Source organism: Cygnus olor, chromosome 3 (genome assembly GCF_009769625.2).
Source record: "Cygnus olor isolate bCygOlo1 chromosome 3, bCygOlo1.pri.v2, whole genome shotgun sequence".
NCBI classification, from domain to species: Eukaryota; Metazoa; Chordata; class Aves; order Anseriformes; family Anatidae; genus Cygnus; species Cygnus olor.
Window position 1 is genome coordinate 68,911,220 of NC_049171.1, and position 25,399 is coordinate 68,936,618.

Sequence of the window (25,399 nt, forward strand, 5' to 3'; positions counted from 1 at the left end):
CTGACCTTACAAACAGCTCTGAAGCCCTTTATTTTCTGAAGAGCTTGGAAACGGCCAAAAAGAAGCAAGAAGGGCTAAGAAGTTTAAAACTGTTCATTGCTCTACGCAACATTGCAGAAGCTGCACTCAGAGTACCGTGACCAGTTCTGGGCTTCCCAGTACAAGAGAGACACGGACATGCTGGGGAGAGTCCAACGGAGGGCTACTAAGATGATTAGGGGACTGGGGCACTTCTCCGAGCACCGGCACAGGTTGCCCAGAGTGAAGATCTCCCTCCTTGGAGATCTTCAAAAGCCACCTGGACATGAAGGTGGGCAACCTGCTCAGGGTGTCCCTGCTTAGACCAGGTGACCGCAAGAGGTCCCTTCCCACCTCAACCACTCTGTGGTACTATGATTCTCAGAAGACAGCATGCTAAATTCAGAGTATAAATGAAAAACTCTTTATAAATCTGTCAGCAAAGACCAACTAATTGGCTTCTTTTTGCCCTTTGTATGAAAAATCACAGGCGGTAACAAACAGAAAAAGGGGTGTTGGTGGTCATGTCCAGTTTATTTGCTATTTCAGCAACATCTGCAGAGCCTGCTATTGTTTTGTAAATGGTTAGAAAATCTTGTCATTATTGATCAACGTCAGAGCTGCCACCAGCTTCCATTGACTCACTATTCATGAGCTTATTACCCAATTGATTTTTATCAACATACCATACTGCACAGGAACGCATGGCTGAAATAGCAATGAGTCAATTTTTCAGCTAGGTATTTTCCTTCTGGGAAGTGATCTTTGTAGTTTTGTGCACAATATCAAAGCTTCATATATTTCAAAAAAATCCGTGCATAAAGGATGTAGGCTGTCAGTTCTGTATGTTCAGCCAGTAATATGAAATAGTTTTCCGTGTTTTCAGTGTGCAGTGGGAAATTTTGCATTGACTGTTGGACACAGATTATACAAATCTTTGCTTAGCTAACAGCTTGGAGCACGAGTTGTTTTGCTTCAGCACAAATATAGGCAGTCTGTGTCTTCAAAGGTTAAAATACGCTGACTGTAAAAATGCATAGTATTGACCCATCTTCATTCTCTCAGCCATTCCCATATTGATGGTGCTGTTTACAAGCAAAATGACTTCTTCCACTTACAGCTTAACCTGGTCTCTGGATGTTAAATTAGGTTTTTACTGTTTGTAAATCAGTGGTAACTTATCTCTCCAGAAGTGGCTGAAATTCCAGGTACAGACCTACTGCTCACATCTCAGCTTTACCACAGAAATATTTTAAACATTTTTTTTAATAGAATCACAACTGTCCTTCACCTCTCAGACTGCAATTTTAAAGCCTTCTTGCCCAAAGAAACAGTTGTCAGTACCATTGCACTGACCATAAGGTTTCTAAAGGAATATTTGGCAGATTCCAAGTTGGAAAGAAATACTGCACTTTTCCAAGATGCAACCAAGAAATGTGGTAAAGGCAGTTCCCAGTTGACTAGAAGCTTGCAAATGTTGTCCCAGTTTCCGAGAAGGGCAAGAAAGAAGACCCTGGTAATTACAGACCTGTCAGTCTCACTTCAGTGCCCGGTGATATTATGGAGAAGATTATTCTGGGAGTTACTGAAAAATACCTGAAAGACAATGCAGTCATAGGTCGCAGCCAACACAGGTTCACAAGGGGAAAGTCCTGTTTAATGAACTTAATTCCCTTTTACGATAAGGTCACCCCCCTAGTTGACCAAGGGAAGCCAGCTAATGTAATCTTTTTGGATTTCAGCAAAGCTTTTGATACTGTTTCTCACAGTATCCTTCTGGACAAAATGTCCAGCATACAGCTAGATAAATACTTAATACTGTAAGTGAACAATTGGCTGAAGGTTTGGGCACAAAGGATTATAGTAAATGGGTTATATCGGGCTGGTGGGCAGATACTAGTGGGGTCTCCAAAGGCTCCGCTTTAGGGCCAGTTCTCTTTAATGTTTTCATAAATGACTTGGATGCAGGACTAGAAGGTACGCTATTAAAGTTTGCAGGTGATACTAAATTAGGAGGAGCTGTCAACTCCCTCAAGGGTAGAGAGGCATTGCCAAATCTTGACAAATTAAAGGGCTGGGCAATGACCAGCAATATGAAGCTTAACAAGAGCAAGTGCTGGATTCTGCACCTGGGACAAGGCAACCCTGGATGTGTGTACAGAGTGGGGGACAAGAGATCCCTTGTGGAAAGGGATCTGAGGGTTCTTGTTGATGGCAAGTTGAACATGAGCCAGCAGTGTGCCCTAGCAGCCAAAAGGGTCAACCATGTCCTGGGGTACATCAGACATGGCATTGCTAGCTGGCTGAGGGAAGTGACTGCCCTGCCCTGCTCTGTGCTGGCGTGGCCTCACCTCTGAGCATTGTACGAAGTTTTGGGCACCACAGTACAAGAAGGCCGTGAAACTATTAGAGAGCGTCCAAAGGAGGGCTACAAAGACGGTGAAGGGTCTGGAGGCAAGACCTATAAGGAGCAGCCAAGGTCACTTTGTTCAACCCAGAGAAGAGGAGACTGAGAGGAGGCCTCATGGCAGCCTGCAGCTCCCTCACGAGGGGAGCGGAGGGGCAGGCGCTGAGCCTGTCTGGGGACAGCGACAGGACCCGAGGGAACGGCATGGGGCTGGGACAGGGGAGGGTCAGGCTGGGGGTTAGGAAAAAGTGCTTCACCCAGAGGGTGGTCGGGCACTGGGACAGGCTCCCCAGTGGTCACTGCGCTGAGCCTGACAGAGTTCAAGAAGCGTTTGGACAATGCTCTCAGATACAGTGTCCCATTTTGGGGTGGTCCTGTGTGGAGCCAGGAGTTGGATTTGATGATCCTTGTGTGTCCCTTCCAGCTCAGGATATCCTATGATTCTATGGTGCTATTCTGTCAGCAATATCAGGACTTGCTTGCTGGGCTATACTCTGCCCCTTTTTTTACTCCTCACCTCCATGCTTGATTTTGTTGAAATAGTCCTTTCACTACAGTAGTGCCCATACCTCAGCAGTGATGAGAACGATCTTTATGTGACCTCTCCTCCCACAGTGAATTTCACCTTAAAACAGGTAATAAATACAGTTAATAAATTCACTTTACAGAAATGGCTTCTCCTTTCTCTACCCCCCCCTTCTTTACAAGGAAGTGTGGTTTCTTTTTTTTTTTTAAAAAAAAAAAAAAGATCGATTTCAGTACCAGAGCCTTGGTGCTTTTTCGTCAGAGTATGTGTTCCTATACCACGTGGTGCCTGGCTAATGCCGTGCAGTCAATTATGCAGTATCTGGGCAGAGAAGCAAGCACAGCACATAAGAATGTAATGTTAAACAAATCACCTGAAGTCTCTCTCTTAGCCTAATCCTTACCACTGCTGCTACCGGGAAGGGTTCTCTAAAATAAGTCTCAAGCCTTTTTTCTTTCTGTCTCCTTCCCTGTTTTAGCAAAATACTTGCTTTATGTTAGGCACTATTATAGTCAGGCATAGAGAAAGGAGAGGTTTTTGCTAGTGCTACTCCACTTTATCAACTAGCAGAGCTCTCACTTTTTGTATGTTGATATTTAACATAGCAGTAAAAGGACAAGCAAAATTATACACACTCACACACACGGCCAGGATTGGGGTGGGTACTTTTCGGCTCTTAAAGAAGGTAAGGAAGATTATTTACCATACCCAGACTAAAATCGGCTTAGCTGTATCTGGACTTATCTTTTTAGCTTGCATCACCATGGGATATACATATAGTCAATATGGTATGAAACATTTTCAAGATTACATTAATTTTTCAATTTAGGAGTTTGAAAAATGATTCCTCCTACTGTTTTCATAACACCAGTACTCAGCATTACATGATTTTGCTTGTGAGGAATAGGAAAGATTAAAAATGACAAAACACAAAAGATGAGTTATATACCTGTAATTCCACTGCTCCCACTGCTAACATTTACCACCCTACCCTCTGTAATTTCTGCTGAACGCCTCAGCTCTCACTCACACAGTCAGAAACCTGAACCTCCACGCTGCACAGAAAAGGTTATCACGTCAATTCATTCGTGGGCAAATTGTTCAAATTCAGCTGTCAATCAGCAGTCCACTCCAGCATCCAAGCAGATTTGTATCTATCATGGATGTTTACCTGACAGATTCTCACAAGCAAGCTGAAATAGAGAAAATGTGTTTAATGGCAGCATCATGCCGATGACACATTTTCTGCAGATAACATTTGCATTAAGTGTTTTTTGTTTATGGCGCGTCTGGAAGACATCACATAGAAATGAATACATATCTCATTTTTTTCGAGCACATATTCCAACAAAAGGGAAACCACCAGTCCATACAAAAGCAATTTAAATGGGGAAGCCTGGATGTAATTTTGCCTTTTCTTTTTGCACCCTCTCTACTTTCTCCATTTCTTTCTATCCTACTCCATTACCTTTCTGTCCCTTGACTTTTCTTCCTCCCTGTTCTTCTCTTACTTTGGAAAAAAGTACATCTAAAGGAAGAAAAAAAGAGATGCACTCGTATCTTACTCACATAGTTCCAGTGATTTATGAATTCTGAATATGAATAGAGATTAAAACTAATCAACAGATGGTTGGAAACATGAATATTCATGAATTATGAAATCCTGTATTACTCTATCAGGTATTGTTCAGATGTAAATAATATACGTGCTTATATCACCACTTTTGGAAAAGAAAGCTAGCATTCGCTTTAATTATCCCGTGTTCTTATTATGTGCATGGACAATAAACTGTGGTTCAGGTGTGTACCCTTTGAAAAGGGAAAAAGAAATAAAACCTAACAAATATCCTCATAAATCTCTAATGCCCTCTGCTTGAAAACCAAATCACCCCAAATTTTCACTCCTGTGGTAGGCAGGAATAAAATACCTTAAGTACTACTAAATAAACTAAAAATTCATTTAGATTTGCAACCCCACAGCCTAATGAAAATTTAAGGCACTCACAACAATGAACCAGTATAGAAATATGAAATTAAATGTAAGTATTTATTTACACTTAGGCAGACATTAAAGTCTAGAAGCAATCTGGTTTATATAAGTAATAAGCTGCTGCCACCTTCTGAAAAAAGCACAGAGTAACTATGAATGTCATCTTTCTCACAAGGCAAAAGTAATATCAGCCACACATTCTGATCCAAGAAAACTAGGCAACAAAATAAGTTCTGTTCTGGCATACCTACAGAAAACCTGATGCAACCTGGTTGTTCAAGGTTCTACTCTGAGGTTGGCCTCAACACTTCTAAGTACAAATTTGAACATGCTATCCTTAGCCCAGCTAGACTCTGTGACTCTAGAAGAGTCATAGAATCACAGAATCATAGAATATCCAGAGTTGGAAGGGACCCACAAGGATCATCGAGTCCAACTCCTGGCTCCACACAGGTCTACCCAAAAATTCAGGCCATGTGACTAAGTGCACAGTCCAAACGCTTCTTGAATTCTGACAGGCTTGGTGCCGTGACTGCGTCCCTGGGGAGCCTGTTCCAGTGCGCGACAGCCCTCTCAGTGAAGAACCTCTTCCTGATGTCCAGCCTGAACCTCCCCTGTCGCAGCTTGCCACCATTCCCTCAGGTCCTATCGCTGGTCACTAAAGAGAATAGGTCGGCGCCTGCCCCTCCACTCCCCCTCGTGAGGAAGCTGTAGAGCACGATGAGGTCTCCCCTCAGCCTCCTCTTTTCCAGGCTGAACAGGCCAAGAGTCCACTTGCTCCTTAGGGACACCTTCCAACCATGGCTTCCTCGTTATGAAGTGACAGAAAGCCAACATTTCCCTCAGTGTCTTCTGCAAGAAGGGTTGACACATAGGAGCTCTGACCCCTCTGTAGAAGACAACCTGCCACTCCACAAGTGCTGCCACCATTGCTGACAGCTGGAAAGTACCTTTTTGGTACAACTGGACATGCTAAAGATGGTGGTATGAGCCACCCCCTATGCCCTGTAAACAGGTCCCTGCTAATCAACACCAGTTGTGTGCCAACTGAGAACCAGGAGCTTCTGTTCCAACAGAGGAGCCCTTTGGTGACTACGAGAATGGGACAAGCAATGGCAACCTTGCGCATTTGGTTCTTTCTGCCAACTACAGATGTCATTTTGGTTGTACAAGTTTTAATTATGCTTTACATTCTGGCAGCACAAGCAGTATCAGAGAGTATAAGGACAGAGCAGTAGGAAAACAGTGCCACAGCTGGCAAACCAGTGTGTCACAGTCAGTATCTCTGTCATGAACAGATTAATCACCTCTCCAGAATTTTCCCATGCAAAAAATCATGATATTTTAGACTCATTTTCAGATGAAATTATGTTATCATTATGTTATCAGATGCTATGGATTATGTTATCTTGTTGTCTAGCTGCTCCATCCTCCTTCCCCTGTAACCTTTGAATGCATTGATCAGTTTCAACTAAATCTGATAGGAAATTGAAGGTCTCAAAAATGTAATTTTTAGAAACTTGGAGAACCACAGAGCTTATAGCTACAGGAAAGCAATAGTGAAAAGCTGTGGTGTTGTCTGGCCAGCCTACTCCAGATAATCGCTGTTAAAATCTTGTGAATTGGGGGAAGGTGGGGGAAAATCATAATCAAAACCATACACTGCATATGAATTTCCCGGGCAACACCTAAGGGCCCATAATGGAAGAATATTAAAGAAGATTTGTTTTGGAGGTAATTCTGAATGATGCTGGGAACATGGCCTAGAACAACCTAAAAGTATGAAGGAGTAAAAAGATGTCTTAAAGTCATTCCTAATACACCTTTTTTTCCTCACCTATCTGTCATACACTGCAAAAACGATCATTTGTAGCTGCAGCTATGAAGACTTTCCAAGACTTTTTCAAGAAATGCGTGAATCTATGCTTAAAGACGCTAGCAAGAATGAAAGAAATGAATATGGAAACGCTGAGCTACCACTTGACCTGTTGTTACTACGGTCAAACTACATTTGCCACCCCCTTCTATGCGGTGCAAAGCCCATCACCACTGTGCATATGCCGGTGTTTGTACTTTACATGCCAGCAGTGCTCACAAAGTGCCACCTCGCTGCTCTGCGACCCCATCCGCCTGACGAAGGCACGGCGAGGCAGCTGTTTTGGGAGGCCGCCGATTGTCAGGGCGCTCTTACCCGTTACTCGCTTTGGTCACAGACTCGGAGAAGCCGTCATTTGACGAAAAAAAAAAACAAAACAAAAAACTACTCGTTTTTAACTCGAAGCACCTTCTGCCCCACCCAACCCCTTGGCTGGGTTTCAGCCACCCCCCGCCGCACAGGGCTGGGGGCGGGCCGTGCTCCGTGCCGTGCCGAGCCGTGCTGCGGGCGGCCCCTCCCGGCGGAGCTGTTCGGGCCGGCGGGTGCTGAGCGCCGCCGCTCCGCGCCTGGCAGCCGGGCGGGGCCGGCGGGGGGAGCCGGGCCCTCCGCCGCCGCCGCCGCCGCCGCCTGGGGCCATGTCGGCGCTGGTGCTGGTGCTGCTGGCGGCGCTGGGCGGGCGGGCCGTGCTGCCGGGCGGGCGGTGCGCGGCGCCGCTGGCCGACCTGCGCTCGCAGATCTCGGGCGTGGAGTCGCTGCTGGAGGAGTTCCGCCGGCAGCTGCAGCAGGAGGAGCCGGGCCCGCCGGCGGCGGCGGCGGCGGCAGGAGGCGGCGGCGAGCGGTGCGGCGGTAGCGGCGGCTTCTCCGCCAGGCCCGACTCCATCATCCGCACCAAGGACTCCATCGCGGCCGGCGCCACCTTCCTGCGGGCCCCCGGCGGGGCGGCGGGCTGGCGGCAGTGCCTGGACGCCTGCTGCGCCGAGCCGCGCTGCACGCTGGCCGTGGTGCAGGCGCCCGGGCGGCCTCGGGCTGCGGCGGCGGCGGATCTGGGCTGCTACCTCTTCAACTGCACCCACCGCGGCCGGCCCGTCTGCCGCTTCGCCCCGCACCGCGGCTACAGCACCTACAGCCGCCGGCCCGCCGCGCCGACGGGTAAGGGGCGCCGGGGAGCCCGCCGGGGAGCCCGGGCCGCCCGGTCAAGATGGCTCCGCGCGGGGGGGAGCGGCCGCCATTTGCTGCCCCGCCGGGGGGGCGCCATTTGCTGCCCCGCCGCTGCGGCCGGGGGAAGCCCCGGAGAGGCCTCGGGGGAGAGGGGCGGCGGGGGGGGGTGAGGCGGCCCGGCAGGGACCGGGGGTATGGCGGAGCTGTCCGGCACGGAGCCGCACAGCAGCACAGGAGGCTCACGTCCTTCTGGAGTCGGGCCCGTGAAGAGAAGGGTGGCTCTCAGGTGGTCCTGAGGGAGCGTGGAGGCTCTGTAACCGCATCAAACGCTGCGGTTTGGTCAGCCCCCAGGCGTGTTTAAGTACAGTGTTATCGAGAGCAAACAGCCATAAAGGTCTGTGCTTCAAAATATAGAGTCTGTTTCCTATAGATCCTATCAGATGTGATCCAACGAGCTTACCTCTCCCACCTCCTGCAGATGCCTTCGGTTGTTAAACAGTTGCATCCTAGTTCGGGTCTCAGTTTCATTACTTCTGTTGACCATATATCCTCGACGCCCGTTTTCTTAAATGTCTTTGTCTTCAGCACTTCATGTTTTCCCCCAGTAAATTAATCTCTCGGCAACACAAGGAAAACCTGGTGGCGGTGAGAATGAGAACAGTGTCCAGGCAGTCTTTGCTATTACTTGTTGCCTTGGCAGGGGAGAGAGACCTCAACGCTGATTCCCCTTCCAGTTCTGCCTAGGTTATGACAATGCCTGTGTGAGCTCCTGGACATGAAAGAGAACAGGGGATCACTTTGTAGAAGAGTTTAGGTGCGTAACTATATTTTGCAAAGCGCCTGGGTAGATGAACTAGAAAGTTAGAGGGAGGAATCTGTGGAAGTGAAGGTGAGGAAAGCTTAAGATGCCACAGAGACCCAAGGTATGACCTCAGCATTTGCAGCTGGGCGACTATTAGATCTGTGGTATTGTTAATGTAGCAACTTCTGGGTAATTCTGTTTTATAACCCTTAATGTATGCACTTGCAAGATAGAAGGCATAAGACCAGCTTTTAAATCAAAGTCACAGAGAATTAGGCAACTTTGAAAACCTTTGAAAATATCTTTGGATGTCGTTCATCATTTTGAACTGCCTCAGCTCCATTAAAATCTGATCCTAGCATAGGGTGCAGTTAGAGACACGATCAAGATCACACTATCATTGAAGTGATAATCCACCTATTGGAAATCTTGAATTCCAAAGCTTTGCCTTTTTGGCAGCTTTCATGACTATCAGCACTGGGTTAGCAAGGCAATTTATGTTTCTAATCTGCAAATTGCTCTGTGTCCTGATGGGTTTATTTAAAAGTCTGCCTCGTGGGTGAGGGTGGTATCAGGAACAGGAGATTATGACTTCTTAATGCAATTAAACTGGAGATGAAGCAGAGCCACAAAGGAGAATGAACTTTTATTCAAACATCTGTCAGCTGTGACATAAACCAGGAAAGATAAATCAGATTAAATTATTTTGCTGTCTGATGTCATGTTACCTCTGCATTCTTGAATTACATTGAAAAATTAATCTGGACAACAATGCATAATAGGGCAGTGAGGATAGATCCTTTGCCCCTTATGTCACCACATGATCAAATTTGGGAGATTTAGGAAATAGCTTTGCATTTCAAGATTTTATGTTACGAGGGCATCACATTTTACCTGTTCTTTTTTTTTTTCAGAGGACTGTGGTGTTGTGTCTTGTGTTTACTCTTTGATAATCCCAAACCAACATCCATCCATAAAGATGGTGTCCTTGTAATTCCAAAATATTTCTGAGCATTAGTATACAGTGATCTCTAGGGCATTTTGTTTGTGTTTATGTTAAGGATCTTCAGTAAGCCAAAAACAATTACATACCTAGTTCTAGAAGCAGGTAATGAGAGAGACGTATTCTTTAGATCATGTTCATCTCTGTGTACTGGAAAAGTCAGTGGTGTGGTGAATTTTTGAGGCTCACCTTTTCATGGTAAATCAGAGCCCTGATTTTTCCTTCTTTTTACACTCCATTTGTGTTTTCTCAACTGTTGATTCACTTAGCACGTTCAGGCAGTTCGTGCAGCTTTAACAGTGGAAACCCACGTGCCAGTACTGAAAGAAGAGGTAAATCCTTTTTGCCTTTGTTCAGCAAATCTAAAATTCCTGACACAGAAAGGCTTTGAATGCCTCACGAGAGATGTGTAACGTCCCATCTGTGATACGCACTACTGGTGAGCAGTGACGATTCAATGTTAAGGTAAACTGATACCAAAGAAGATTAGGCATCGGTAGTGAAATAACCTTTTATAACAAAGCCCTCATTCAGACAACCAGCTGGCAGCTTCATTGCTGGCGGGCCAAGTCTGTAGGAAGGAGGAAGTAGAACAAATGAAGCCTGTCGTGTTCCCCCCACTTAAGAAAAAGGGGTTGCTTATAAAGTTGTAGCCCCTTTTGTAGCAAGAAGCCAGCTCCAGCATCTCAGTGCTGCCCTGGTGTATCAGTTTCATATTACTTACATTCAATCTAAATAAAAGCTAGAAACAGAAGTTAAAAGATGCTTTACGAGCTTGATTTTTCTACTAACCTGTGGCTGACCATCCTTTATTCCTATGAACTGTGGTTGTAGATTGCTCCCAAGTATGCTTCCTTTCTTTTTTACACTGACTTCTTAGAAGCATGCATTGTCCAGACTTGGGGCTATTTCACCCCGTAAAGATAATACATTCCCTTGCTCAAAACTTTGCTGTGGAAAAAGTGTTCAGCTCGTTAGGCTGACGCTTCCCATGCCAGATGTCTCTCTCAGGCCAGTTTTTTCTTTACAAGAGTAAAAGAGAAGTTGATTTGCCATCAATTTACCTTTCTGAAAACGTTCTGGTAGGTTACAAAGACATCGTGCCTTCATCCTGCGTTTTGACAGGAAGGAATCTGTGTGTTGCCCCAGCGCGAACTGGCCCAGCACAGCTCCTGCCAGGATAGCTCAGGCTGCTGCAGCGTAACGTTAGTCCAGGCAGAGAAAGCATCTTTATCGCTTATGGTCCAGGGGAACTGGGGCTTGCCTCTGCCTTGGAGTTTCTGCAGGGAAGTGATCAAGTCGTTTAAAGCAGATGGGTGACGTGCAACCGCTTTCCAAGTTGGGAGGGGAAGAACGGGCTGTGCTGTTTCAGACCCAGGTCAGTGGAGTTCGTTAGCCTCTTTTTGACAGTGATGGGTAAAGTAAATGATCACGTAAAGACTGCAGATAATTCATACCTACCCCGTAAGAGTTGTCCTGGCACCACAATGACGGTGTTTATTAACAGTATTTTTTTGCACCTAAATGGTGCTTTTTAAACATCCTGGGTTTTGAGAACTCTGTGTGTACACAGTAGGCCAAGCTTCCTGTGCCAGCTGGATCAGTGAGAACTGTTTCATACTTTCTATTATTAGATGCTGTTTTCAGTTATTTGTACATTTTCCTGCGTTCAGGCATTTGCGTTGGAATTTTCAGTGTTTGGTTTCATCTGTCTTTCTCTGACGGTTTCATAGGAGTGTCTTAGAGAAAAGGAACAAAGAGGAGGTCTGTCCTTCAGTCAGTGGTGAAAATGTGTGCCACTGCTCTGTTGAGTTCTGTGCCTTCGAGCAGGCTCTGGAAATGGGATGGGAGTGCATGAAAGGAAGACTCCCTACGCTGGTAGGAAGCACCTTGTCTTGCCTCATGCAGTTCTACCCAAACCAAGGGAAGTTACAGGCTGGGGCTGAGGAGATGCTTTTCAGAGCTGACAACCAATGCTCTGTGCATCTACCATCTTCATTCAGCCTGCTGCATGCCCCGACCGCTGTGTGTGCTTCCTCCTGGAATAAGGAAGGAAGATGTCTCCTGCAAATACTTAAGCACAAAACCTGTATTTTCAGTACATCTCAGTACAGTTTGGAGAAGAAGTAAGCTGTGTGGCATGTTTGCAGGGGGGCAGAAGGAAAGCAGAGATCAAGGAGCAGAAAGCACACTGCCACTTCAGAGCGCTAGAGATGTACCATGCCCAGAGAATGAATGATACCTGGGCGGGGAACTACAAAAAGATATGTTCTTGTGGATAAAACTGTCAGATGCTGACTTGCAGAACTGGATTTTATGCACTTCCCGAGTGATGCAGGGCAGATCACTTCTCACAGGTCATTTCACTTCAGCTACCATGCATTTCGTTAGCCTAACCTGAAAGACTTGTGCTCTGATTGGCAACAGTACTTAATACTCACAACGTTATTCAATAGGAATTGTGTTTTGAATAAAAGAAAATGCCACAAATCTTAAACAGTCTGAAAACAAAGTTTTGGATGTCTTAAATTAGGTACTTAAAATGGTACTTAAAAACTTGTTGCTCATTTCTGATCATTTATATCATGACGTTGTTGAGCACCACTTCACCGGGACGTCAGCTTACGTTTAATAATGTTTTCACTCCTTAAGGATGTATCATAACAAGAGGCTAAGAGTATGAACTTAGGCAGAGTGCTGCAAAAGGTGTGCAGGAACTGCCATGTGAATATATATGTAATTTGTATTTAAATCAATTTTCCTTAATTCATATTAAAAAAAGAACACAACACTGATGCTAGCAGTCATGTTGCATTAGCGAAACATCCGTGTACATAGAAAGGTTTCCTATGCAACAGGCTTGCAATGTAGGAGTTATTTCCTGGAGACAGCTCTGAATATTGAACAGTTAACTGAGTTAAAACATAGGTAGATATTACTTCATTTAAAACATGCACTATTGAACATGGTGTTTCTGGCATTTTTAAGCCTTCAAACAAACAGAAACATTATATTCTTGTCTCCATTCATGTTGTAGTTAGTAACACAAGTTCTTTTGCCTAGTGGAAGCTTAACTTTTGAAGAGCTTTTGTTTTTCAGCATGTGGTATGAGTTTGGACAGCAGCAGCATCCCAGCAGCATCTGACAGCACGTTCAGTTAACAGCTACAGACATGCTAAAGTGGTTTAACTGAACGGTCCCTAACTGAGACTTAAGACTATAGCTACTGAGTGCTGAGTAGTGTTTGTTCTCTTTTTCAGGAAGTTGCACAGCTGTGAATCAATAACTTAACCAAGAAAAATGTGTTTTATATAAATAACCACCCAGTTCCCTCTGATAAATAACTGAGCCTCTCTTTTTTTTATTGAAGAAGAAGAATATGATGAGCCTCCCCTGTGCAAGGCAGGACAAGATGTTGTGCTGCAGTCACCTGTCGACTGGGTGCTTTTGGATGGCAGAGAAAGTTCAGATGACCATGGAATTGTGCAGTATGAATGGACGTTGCTCCAAGGTGACTCAGCTGTTGAAATGAAGGTACACATGGAACCCCACATGTAGCCAGTTATTTGCAGATTGTTGTATTCATTGTAGCACGGGTTTAAATGTAGAGCTAATAATATTAAATGTATTCAAGTGGCTAGGCTGGCAAGACCTAAATGAGGATGACTGTACAACCTGAGCTTTTATTTCTTGTGGTTTTTACAGTTCATATTTATCCAGGATGGCATGTAGCAGCCAGTAGCAAATACATAGATCCTAATATTCTACTATATTTCAGCTCTGCTCTCTTTCCCCGTTGTTTGTGCTTACTGAACTCTGTTTTCAGCTTCTGTGATCCAGGCTAGAGACGCCTTAGTAATTCAATTTCGGGAAGTAATAATGTATTTTTACCAACAGCCTTCTGTCAATGCTTACAGAGAAACTCCAAAGAAATGCGTGATGTAGACCTTGTAAAACATCTTGAGATACTGTTTTATTATACCTGTACAATTTGTGCAGTAGTTGGGTTTCAACTTAACCATCAAGAGATTCTCCATCATACCTTTCTTTGTGGCTGCTATAAGAGCAGCAGAAATGGAAAGGAAAAATGTCTCAAACCCATAGAGTCTACTGACAGTCTGTTCGTAGCCCTGTATTCAGGGCACACTGGGGACTCTAACTGGAGCAGGAGGGACATGTTAAAGGGGAGAGAGTGTATACCATAGATCTTACTGTTGCTCAGAGGCTGCCGATGGTTGGAAAGAGTTTAAACAGGACAGGATAAGCAATTGGAACAGTTCCAAATCCAAAAGCCATGGCATGCCATTGTCACAATGAACAGTACCAGCGAGTTGCTGCGTATGCCCACTCAGCTCAGTAACATCAAACACAAATTGGACAAACGGCCAATATCAGCAAAGTTATTCAAAATTTGTAATGACGGAACAAACTAGAGTGCTGTGTAACACAGAGAGGTGGCTGAATGTGTTGCAACCTGAAATTGTTATCCAGGAGATGGAAGAAACTGGCTGAGCAACTGGTTATTCTTTAGCCACCTGCAGGGTATTGTAAGCGATGTTTTCTTACTGAAGATCACCACGTCATAGTTAGGAAACATGCTGCTGGATGAACTCTAAGAAGACAGTTTGGTTTCTCTGGTGTATAGCTACTGAAATGTAGGCTCAAGTAGTTTTTTATTAGCATACTCCTTGCAGAAAATACAACTGGGGTATTCAAAAGTAGTATTTTAGCCAAATGCTGCATACCTTTTGTCTTCTCCTGGAAGGTTCATGTCTTTGGAAGGCTTGCTGCAGTCAGCCAACTCTGAAGTACTTGAGATTGCATTGCAATTTGACACTGTTATATCAAAGACCACTGTGAGTTTATTCATTTAGTATTTTATCAACTTGAAAATTAGAAGGCCAAAAGGCTTTCATAAGGAGTGCAAACAGCATAATACATAGAAAAGTCTTGTGTGGTGCTTTAAGAATGGTTGCTAGATATTGTTAAAGTTCATATGTTTACTTTTACTCAGATTCACTCAAAAAGTTTGAGACCAGTTCTTAATTTAAACCTGCAAAATTCACATTCGTGTTGGTGATATCTTTATACTTGATAAATGAAAACAATTTTGACACAGGCTCGTGCTTAAATAGATACTTTTTCATTGTGTTCAAATGAGCAGGGATTTCTCCCACAAATATGTACGCTGATGGTTTTCCATGGTAGTTTAATTTTTAGTAGAGTTAATAATTATGATTATTTGTACAGTCTTCATTTGCTATCCTTAGTGCTTTTGTTGCTATCCTGAAGTTAGTGGATTTCTTGTAATCTATTCTTAATAAACTGTACATGAATCCATAGCTGCAAGGGAAAATGAGATTGTGTTTATTTAAGATAAAAGGCAGCTGTCGCATTGCACGTACGTATCAAAAATAAACAGAAAGCACAGGAGGGGAGAGACTGCTGTAAAGATGTCTTATCGTATTGTAGGGGGAAGCCAGTGGAAATTTTTTTTTCTGTTGTGACTGATTAGCTTAAGGATAATTTGCTTCTCGGATTTCTATCCACATGCTGTAGCTGCAAAGCTCTGGCAGTTGTAGGCAATTGTTGGTCTGGCTTGTTTATTTATTTTTTAATGCTGATTATATGGAAAGTTACTATCTAGTCTGAGCCAAAGTTTGGAACAAAGGAGGTACACTAAGGGATCCTTAAGGGCAGAAGAGAGATAAAGGGGAAAGCACAGAGGTTGTCGGGAAGAATGCTGTGTTCTGAAGTCAGCGGTGCTTCTCTGGATGTGCACTGAGAAGAGAGTTGGACCCTGTGGTTCATGAGTTTTAAATTACATATTTGCTCTCCCAGTAGCCATGGTGAAGAACAGCAGATGTTTCTTAGATCATATTTAGTTCTGTAATACAACAAAGAATAAAATTCTGAAGTGTCATATTCATTATCAGGAGGTAATCAACAGAGTGATTAGATAACACTGCATTTGGATAAATACAAAAGGAAAGAAATTTCAGGTTAGGAAATTAACTTCCTTCCCAGAAGAGATAAATGAATGTGAATACATAGTGAATACTAAGTGAATACACTTAGTAATAAAGCTAGGTCTAGGACTCTACTAACATATTTATTGAAAATTCCAGTTCTCTTAAGAGAAGTATTTAATCTGTACAAAAAGCATTGTGCAGAAATGATCTACCTAGTCCTAGAAATTAGACAGATCCTTAATACCAGTCTGACTTTTTTCTCTGTTTTTCTTTTATCAGGTACCACAGCCAGGAACGCTGAAGCTGTCTCACTTTCAGGAAGGCACATACATTTTCCAGCTAACCGTGACAGACACTGCTGGTCAGCGGAGCTCGGATAACGTCTCTGTGACCGTTCTTCCTATGGCTCATTCTGCAGTAGGTGAGAAGCTGAGTGCAGTCGCTGGCCATGTCATGCCCAGGGTATGCTGCTCAGAGCAAGAGGCTTGATGGAGACAGAAGTCTTACTCCCATTTCTATCGTATTACCTCACTCATCTTCGTTGTATAACAAAATCTCGTTCAGTTTTGATTTGCTGTTTCAAACTGAGGAAGCAAATATCATGTTTGTTAGAGCAATAATACCTAAAGTTTTTAAATGTTCATCCCTATGTCGCTAATAAGCAGGCAAGGTTGGAGAAATTAACTATTGCCGTACGCATCAGACACGTCGTAATTGTTCATTGTATAGTCAGATGGCTCATGGAACAGGGCAGGGATTATGCTATAGGGAAGACCGAAGTAAAAGCAGTTAACAGTATGATTCACAGACTAATAAAATTATTGCCTGCATCTGTAGTCTGCAAGGTGGGATGGTTTCTTGTTTTCATGCATTTAAGCCTTTCTGTGTAATGTTTGTTAAACAGGGAAGCCTTACGTTACTGTGGCAACCAAAACCGGAACTGACCCATCATTTTTAAACTCTGAGCTTAAGAAACACGGAAAAAGCACAAAAGGTAGAAAGGAAGGTAGATGTCTGTGGCTGTCGGTTTTGGGCTCTTTAATGCAATAACTTTTAATTACGCTGTAATTAGCAAGCTGCTAATATAGGTCTGCTGTTTTGGCACAAAGTAAAGGGTAAACTGGCATCATTACTGTGTTCAGCAGACCCAGTGAAAACTTGCTCTGCAGCAGTGCAGTATCACTATGTGTAAGGTTTGTCCCAGTGGCAATAAATGGACATTATATAAATCCACTTATGAGTCTGTTACTAATATCTGTATTCTAGTAATAGATGGTAGAATTGTATTCATTAATGTTTAATTCAGCTAAAGCAGCCGGAGAGGTTTGTTTATTTGTTGCTGTGGGCATCTGTGGTATTTCTTCGGTGGAGCATGTAGAGGGTTTGCTGCCTTTTTTCTTCTTCTCATTCCCCAAGTACATTTGCAATTCAAGTGCTACTGCCATAGTTAAATGAGAGCACAGTACCTTAATTCTTACAGGACCTGTGCTATTATTAGGACTGAAGTTAATGAGATATATTTTCAAACTACAGTTTTGGGGGCTTAAGCATACGCTTGTGTTCCTGCCATACTTTCATTAGCATTGTTCAGCTTTAAAAATTGTTGTTCTGGTGCTTAGCAGTGTGACAACCAAAGGCTGTGATTTGCTTATGCAAATCGATTTGCTTTTACAACTTTACCCAAACAGTGAATTTGATAGCGCTTTACAAGCAATGAAATACACTGCTGGTGGAAGGAGAAAAGCATGTATGTAAACACTTGGTAATTACATGGTCAGAATGGGTTTCAGGAAAGCTTTTAGAATATAACTGCAGTTGTGAAACATCCAGGGATATCCTCCATTTCCAGAGGAATCTCAATACTAAAGCAGGCAGCAGTCAATTCTCTCTGGCGAAGGTCAGTTGTAGGACCTTGTGCTCAGTCCTGCCCTGACAGGTGCTGTATCGGAGTCAATGGATTGTTCATGCAGATAAATGACAAGTACTCTTTTAGTATTTTAATTAGGTTACAGAAGACATGCCGTAAGAGATTCCGTATAGTCCATAGGTGTGTGTGTAAGATAACTTACTGTCAGAAACACAGAATGAGTATGTAGAAGGAATTACGTGCTGGAGAAAGGCAGTTCCAACTACAGAGATCTCATTGAAATATTTCTCAGGACTGTCCTAGGTCTTCTAACCCTGCAAAGATCTCTTTTCAGCATAGGCTGGTGGAGATTAAAGCACTGCAGGGGTGCTGCATGGACTGTATGGTGCTACAGCCTCCAGGTTGAGTGGTTTTGTAGTAAAGAGATTTCCAGAAGAGTGATAAGGGTGCAAGGAACGACGACTAGCTGTATTAGCTTCTCTGTCAATATAGCGTCATGTAGCTGGGCCTGGCCTTCCTTCAGCTTTGTCCATGGTCCTTCTTGTCATAGCGTGGTTTGGCATTTTCCTGGCTGCTGCAGATTTTAATCATTGACTCAGTATTTACTGCTCCTATTTCTTTTTTGGTAATTTGGGAATTGTTTCTCAATAGCCTGTGTCGGGGTTTGCTCTCGCTACCAGTTTATCTGTGATGATGGCTGCTGCATCGACATCACATTTGCTTGCGATGGAGTGAAACAGTGCCCTGATGGCTCCGACGAAACTTTCTGCCAGAACCGTAAGTGCCCCGTGGGACAACATAGATTGTGACAGTAACTGCAGACTGTACAACCAGAGGGAAATGATGCCCCTTTTGTGGCTTCTCCTCCTGTCAACAAGCAGCTTGCTTCCAGCATAGAACCATTCGTTGGTATGTGGGAATGTTTCATGTCAGCATTGAGGAGATGCTCAGAAATCAATTCCATTTTTTTCAAAGCGTATCAAAACTATCAAAAGTCCCTGAGTAACAGATTTTGAGTTACAGATCTCAACATTTACGAGATCAGTTCTTTACCTGCGTAGTGATTCTGGAGACAAGGACTCCTGTCTTGATCTGAAAGGGCGTCTCAGAGGTACACTTCAAAGTGCAGCTATGCACATTACCAGAATCTGAAATACTGGAAATCTGGGTGTGTAGGGCAACCAGCTGATTCACCATTGCACTCTTAGTTTTCATTATTCGCTCTCACCATGTGCCCATGCTCAGCAAAGTGAACAAAAATGATCAGAGGGTGAATTGGCATGGTGGCTAACCACTCTGCCGTTAACATTTCAGTTGCTGGATTTCATTTTAGGTATACTCTTGCTCAGTAGCTGAACAGTGTGTGATTGGTAACTTGCTATGTATGTGGAACTCACATTTCATCATATGTCTGAACCGGGTAAACTTGGTTAGTCTACTTGAAGGCCCATGTTGCAGGGTTTTCTATCAGAATATTCTCATTCCTTTCAATCCTATATAAAAATTGATTTTTGTTTCTGTTAACATAGTCAGCCAAGGCCGGAAGACAGTGACTCACGCAGCCTTTGGCACTACCCAGCAAAGGACTGTAGGACTGACTGAACATACAGATGAAAACTCTGCAGAAAACACCCTGAAAGCCACTGTCAGAAATCAGCCGCTCCTTCCACTGGATGCAGACATGTCTAACCAATCGCTTTCTCAGGGACCAAAGAAACAAAACAGCGGATTTGTGCCAGGTAAGAGCTGAAAAGCATCAGTTTGAATAAGTCATCCTGTCTTAAGGAAGAAAAGGTCTTTCACCTTAAACTGTCTTTTGGTGTCTGGCTAAGAGTAAACTTTTGTAAATGTAAAAAAAAATGCAAAAGAAGCTTGCAATAGGTAAGTTACAATTAGGTAACGCTTTATAATTGTCAAGTCTGGTTCTTAGCAGCTGCAAAGAGAAAGTTAAAATGTAAAAGCACTAGGAAAAAAATGCAGTCTAAGGAACAGAGCATGCAGTGAGCTAAATAGAAACAGGTTCATCTGTGTAAGCTGATACATGGGAATCTTTATACTTACAGGGTTTTACCTTCAGTAGAACATAATGTACTGTTCAACTTGAGTGAAAGCAATTGCATCTCTTCTGGTGCTAACTGATGACTTTTTTTCTTCCTTGAAGTAGTATCTTGATTGTTACGGGCACTTTTTTCTGAATTGTATGTTCAGAGCAGGAGAAGTCTTTTATTGCTATAGAGTAGGCTCAGTCTTTGGTAACAAACAATCCCAAGTCCCTAAGTCATATTCTCTGTACTGGCTGCAAGCCTGTTGTGAGTCAGTGTGTAGGGATGTTAGAGGCAGCAGTCACCAAACATTGCCTTGGTAGTACTCCAGAAGCTGCAGTGAAATTGGTGTGCCTTTTAAGGCAGCCAAAGGTGGTTCCTGCTGGTGAGTTAAAATGACCTGAAATGGCAATTGAATGGCAACTGAATGAAAGCAAAACTGTGTTCACAGAGCTTAAAATGAGTGCAAGACCTCCCACTTCTATTTCTTCAGAGTTCAGACTGATTCTTGCTCCCCAGGATGCGGCTAATTATAAACACAGTTTTGTTTTCTTCTTACAACAAAGCAGTGCTCAGTGCCCTCCGCTATTGACTCTCATAAAGAATACTTCCCTAGTTCACACTTCGATGGTTCTTCAGATTCTTGTATGTCATCTGTGGAGACCGCAAAGGGAGTGAAACAATGATCTTCAAGAATTTCACTGCCTCGGTGAATAAGTGGAAACTTATGGTAAAATCTTGTCTCAAATGTTTCCCCCTTTTCTGTCAGTGTAAAAGAACTCAGTGCTCCTTATCGGAATGAGTTAAAACTCTGCAATCTGCCCCAAATCCACTTGGCTGTCATAGTTCTGAGCAACACCTGATACAGGGCTACCCAAACTAAAGATCAGGTTGCCAAAGGCCATTGCAAACTCCAGTGGTAAGTCAGCTGCTGTGTCTTAAAAGCCATTGGGCAATCCAGAAGTAAAACCAGAATTGAGGTCACCAAGCTTGGTCACCTGTAATCAAAGATTATAATTGGAAGTGTGTGTAAGAGCGGCTCTTCTGTGTAGTGGATTTCAGCGTTTACCCTTTTGCACAGTGACTTGCTTGCACAGTTTTTGCTCTTAAAGTAGGCTTTTACCCAGCAGGTAAACAATAAAAGAAAAAAATATTATGAAACTTAAAAAAAATGATGGGGCTTCAGTGATTAGTGCAGTACCAGAAGCAAAATACCAAAAACTTTAATTTTAAACAAGCAGGATTTCCAGCTGACCATGCCTGTCTTCAATGAGTTTGACAAGGCTCAGCCAGAATTTAATTTCAGTTGAATGATACGTAAGGATTTACTTGTAGAATAGAAGAAGCCAGTAGCCCAATAGTTTTAACCAAAAAAGCAGCAAACAGTTCAGCAAGTTTTTAAGTAGTCTACGGATCAGTTCCAAAGAGGTGCATGTGGTGGGACATGAAGAGACACTAGGTACCTGGGCCTGAAGGGCAACTGCCAAAATCTCCATGAGCTTCTGTCTTCTCATGGAGATATTTAAAATCCATGGAGGTCACACGCTGTACATTAATGATTCACAGAGATGCAAAGAAGTTCAAGTCCTGCCCCACTGGCAAGCATCACAGTTGTTAGGGACCTGAGCTGACAGACATCTAACCCATTCCTAAAAATGCACCCAGATGCAGTGGATTAAGTTTCTGTCCATCAGTGTCATCTCAAGGAGATCACAGACCAAATTTAGTAATTAGGTGTTACAAAAATGCAATGACTTTTACTCTGTAAAACCATGTGCACATGGTTTATCTTGGATAACTGGCCCAGACAAAGGGGGAAGTAGATGGGACTTGCCAGCTCCCTGCTAGGATGTTTGACTTGGTTTAGAATAATGAGAGGGGAAAGCAGAGGACAAAACCCTTTCTTAGTGGTGAGAACACTCCCCTGGGCGTCCTGATTGCTGGTCCTTCCTCCAGGCATGTATGTGTGGTTTAGCCAGTGGTTACTGAAAGTAAGACAGGCACTGTGCTCACACACAGTCTTAGGTTACCCTGCCTCACTTGGTAGCCTCGCCAGACCCATTGCTGGAAAGAGAATGACTTTGTTAGGAGAGACAGAAACAAGCAGCTCCGAGCAGCACGCCCGGAAAAGTGTTCAGGAGAGCAGTAACTGCTACACAAATTCCGAGGGCAGGTAAGCAGCACTGAACAGAAATCATAGCAGCAGCCTCAAAAGTTCAGCCATTCCAGTGGCTGAAATCCTGTCCTGGGATGTATTCTTTCCTGTGACAGTACGCCAGACTTTGCACTGGTGCCAAGGCAGACTCTGTGCCTCCAAGTCACATTGTAAAGGTCTTTAGAGCTGACTTTCCAAGCATTTAGGCTCCTGGTATACTGTTGTAAATCAGACTCATGAATGAGCTTTAATGATTTTAATGTCAAAGGTGAAAAGCTGTCCATTTAAGATAACACGTTATGGGAGATGGCTTTACAGGGGCAGCACAGGTTCCAGCACTCCCTCCACTGGGGGGAGCTCATTTCAGGCCTACATCTGTCTTATTCCCTTGGCATTTGCTTCTTTTTTTACATCTGTTTTAATTACAGTGCAGGTTACAATATCAGTAAAGACCCTTCTACCTTTTGTCTCTAAGAATGAAGATATCCAGTAAATGGATCTCTGTGTCAAGGAATACCATATTTATCTTTTCTCATTTTTAAAACGAGCTGGGATAGGCTGTGGCGTTTTGGGCTGTTGAATAGCTCTTTGCAGCAGGAGTACGATATGTCTGTGAGGGTAATACCAAGGGAAATCTATCCCAGAACCCCATATTCTCCTAATAATTATAATCATTATCTGTTCCCAGTTTCCCTTAGCCTGTTTCTTTACTCCAGTAGCGTCTCAAATTCGGCTTTGATTCGATACGGGCTTTTTAAGGATTTATGCTTAAATATAAAAATGTGAAAATGTGCAAATTCAAGGTGCAGGCTGTTTGAAACTTCTACCTGGCCTAACAGGGAACCTATTAACAGTAAAACAAAACAAAAAGTAACTGTTTGTGGACAATGGGTGAGCCTTGCTCTGCATGCACACCTTTCCAGTGGGGTTTCTCTACAGCAGCGTGACTCCAGGGGGACACCAGGTCCAACTTACAGACTACCTTGGGGGCTCAGTGCACGGAGTCTTTCGTTACAGCCTCATGATTTGCTTTTGTCCAAGCTAGAAGACCAAACGTTTTCTTCCGTGGCTGGGAGTGGATGCAGGAAGAGGAATTCAATGTCAGTAAAGGAGTCCTTTCCCCGTGCAGACATAACGGCAGAGTGAGGTAACCCAGACTGCATCTCCTGCAAAGGCCAGCGCAGCAGTTCTGCGTGGCTGCCTCCAGTGTGCCCTGGCATCATTTCCAGGGGCGTTTGCCAGCCAAAATGCATACTCGGGCACTGCTGCCCTTGTAAATGAATACAACAAAAATACAGTGGCAGCAAAGCACACTGGAGTGAGCGATAGGCTAGTTCCTAAGCATCAGAAGCCGTTTTAGCAACCACAGTGCTGTAGACAGGTGGCACTCATAAGCAGTCTGAAGATTTTCACTTCCCAGCGCAGCAAACTCGAATGTATAAATCACCGTAGCAGCTTTGCATTCCCCTGGCGCAGGGTCTGTGCCTCTCTCCGCACCAGCTGTTCTGCAGCACTGTTCCGGGATGGGATTACAACATTTGACTGAGTGCCCAAGCCTTAGTCATGTTCTCACTGTAGAGCCATCAACAGCAGTAGCTACTACTTAGAGCTGAAATCTAGGGTAACCGGAAAGGGCTATAAATTGCGATTTCCTAGGCACAGAATAGAAAATGAAGAGAGAGTCAAAATAAAACCAAGCCCACATAACATGCTTTAGTCTAATATTGTTAAAATTATTACTAGGCAGGCAAGAAGCCCAAATTTATCAAAGTTACATCTCCTCAGGGGAAAAGACCTCCTTTCTCCAACTTTCTAGAGTTACCTGACAAAATCTCACAGGTGAGCTTAGTACTCCAAGTCAAAGCAGCACCAGTGGGGTGAACTGATTGTTGTGAAGGCATTGGATTAAGCTGTCAGTCTTGCACTGAGTGGCCCCATAGCTATCAGTGCAGGACTCCGGTGTGAGGGTAGGAGGAAGGAGTCCCAGCTGCATTACTCTTTGCTCTTGTGAAGCAAAAGTGCAGTCGTCTGTGCTCACAGGGTGAACACTTCTGGGCAGCAAAGTGTGTGCGCTCTCCTCTTGTGTCATTACAAACAGTGCTCTGTTGCACCTTCTCTACCACATGCAGCTGAAGTGCCTAAGTTACCATTTTTCAGATGTTTTCCCCACATACTTTCATGTCTTCCAAGTACTTAAGTTCTGCTCTTATACCTGTCAGATAACGGGCAAAATTAAGGTAGCTTGGGCAGCCAACCTATGCATCTCCTGCTTTACAAACTACAAGGGTGTGGACAACATAACTTGACATGGCCTCATTTTCAGCTATATATAACCACTTTAGTAATGTTTTAGCTCACACTGGTCTATACCCTGTCATGAAAGCTTTTAAGAGAGAAATTATATCAATTTTTTTTCAGTGGAAAGTGACCCCACGTGGGTTTGGTTGAGATGCACTGTGGTTTGTGATGCAAAAAATGAATTTACATTTTAGTATTAGTTTCATATTATTTAAAAAAAATAAATTACACAATAAGAGTCAGCAGTTCTTAAACTGTTTTTTTTTCTAAATTCAAGCGCTTTCATGTTATTTGATTTTAGTGTCCTGTGGATAAGACTTCCTGAGTTGCTGAACTGCAATATTCATTTGTCTTGCTTCATTTTATGCAGATAACAGTTCCTCAGGGAAAAAAACAGATGATAAAAATGGAAGTGGCATAACTGTGCCAAAGAGAGATCAGCTTGGAGGTGGTCACCCAGTCCCAGAAACAGGTAAGACTGACTGCGTGAATTCATTTTGAATTATGTTGGAGTTTTTCAGTCAGGTAATACAGGCCCAGATGCTGTCGTCAGGGATTGAACAGTGTGCTTCCATATTCTGACCCGTTCGCAGCACATGTGATCACACAGTTTCATTTCTCAGTGTGAGTTTCTCCAAATATTAGCACCTAGCTGATAGACCAGCTGTGTTTTTAAAGAAAATGTTGAGGTTTTCTCTGCTGTTTTCCCACTGTATTAAATAAAGCATAACCTGTCTTAACCTCTCTGCAGGTGCTGTACTGCCTTTGGCCTTAGGCTTGGCCATCACTGCTTTACTGCTGCTTATGGTTGCTTGCAGACTGCGTTTAGTGAGACAGAAGCTTAAAAAAGCTCGACCCATTACATCTGAAGAGTCTGATTACCTCATCAACGGGATGTATCTCTGAAAATCAGATTTAGGTCTGTCGTTTTCTCCCCTGTCTCCTGTGTCCATGTACCTCTGCCTCTTAAAAAGGACCAAAGTCTTTAGTTAAGTTTCAAATGTAGAAGCCTCCAAGGTGAGGAACGCGTTCTCCCCCTTTGATGAAGAAGTGAAGATGTGGGTGGGTGCCCACCTTCAGAAACTCAGAAGCCTTCAGGCTCCGGCTGACCTTGTAGAAGACGCCATCGGGTGGAGAACCCCCCCGGGGACGTGGGGGTGCCCTCGCCCTCCCCGCAGCAGCCGGGCCCCAGGGCCCTGTGCCGGGGCAGCCAAGGCAGCAGGTCCCCGTGGCGCTGGCCGGGGCGTAGAGGGCAGCTCGTCACTGCCCTGCTGCCACCAGCGCG

At 43.9% G+C, this 25,399-nt stretch overlaps 1 protein-coding gene and 2 long non-coding RNA genes across 3 annotated transcripts in view; 1 reads left to right on the top strand and 2 right to left on the bottom strand.

Moving 5' to 3' along the window:
* LOC121067798 overlaps positions 1 to 7,198 on the bottom strand; it is a 29,531-nt gene extending 22,333 nt beyond the window's left edge. The window contains exon 1 of the long non-coding RNA XR_005818454.1: positions 7,133 to 7,198. This is a non-coding gene — a long non-coding RNA (uncharacterized LOC121067798). The remainder of the gene's footprint in view (positions 1 to 7,132) is intronic.
* On the bottom strand, positions 2,823 to 4,481 carry LOC121067799. The gene is made up of 4 exons (XR_005818455.1): positions 4,420 to 4,481; positions 3,901 to 4,006; positions 3,188 to 3,272; positions 2,823 to 3,050 (listed from the first exon to the last, which is right to left on the bottom strand). It is a non-coding gene; the product is annotated as an uncharacterized LOC121067799 (long non-coding RNA).
* Positions 7,199 to 7,444: 246 nt separating the features above from the next.
* LRP11 (LDL receptor related protein 11) lies at positions 7,445 to 25,081 on the top strand. The gene is made up of 7 exons (XM_040552830.1): positions 7,445 to 7,966; positions 13,151 to 13,314; positions 16,032 to 16,173; positions 18,271 to 18,396; positions 19,149 to 19,358; positions 24,485 to 24,586; positions 24,866 to 25,081. Exons 1-7 carry the CDS (start codon positions 7,453 to 7,455, stop codon positions 25,018 to 25,020), a joined length of 1,413 nt encoding a protein of 470 aa, XP_040408764.1. The 5' UTR covers positions 7,445 to 7,452; the 3' UTR covers positions 25,021 to 25,081.
* The last annotated feature ends 318 nt before the right edge of the window (positions 25,082 to 25,399 follow it).

Excerpts from the sequence above, each read along its gene's own strand:
- LRP11 (XM_040552830.1), top strand. The coding sequence starts at position 7,453 with ATGTCGGCGCTGGTGCTGGTGCTGCTGGCGGCGCTGGGCGGGCGGGCC. Across the intron at positions 19,359-24,484 it reads AAACAGCGGATTTGTGCCAG|ATAACAGTTCCTCAGGGAAA; the intron begins GTAAGAGCTGAA and ends CATTTTATGCAG. Across the intron at positions 24,587-24,865 it reads TCACCCAGTCCCAGAAACAG|GTGCTGTACTGCCTTTGGCC; the intron begins GTAAGACTGACT and ends ACCTCTCTGCAG.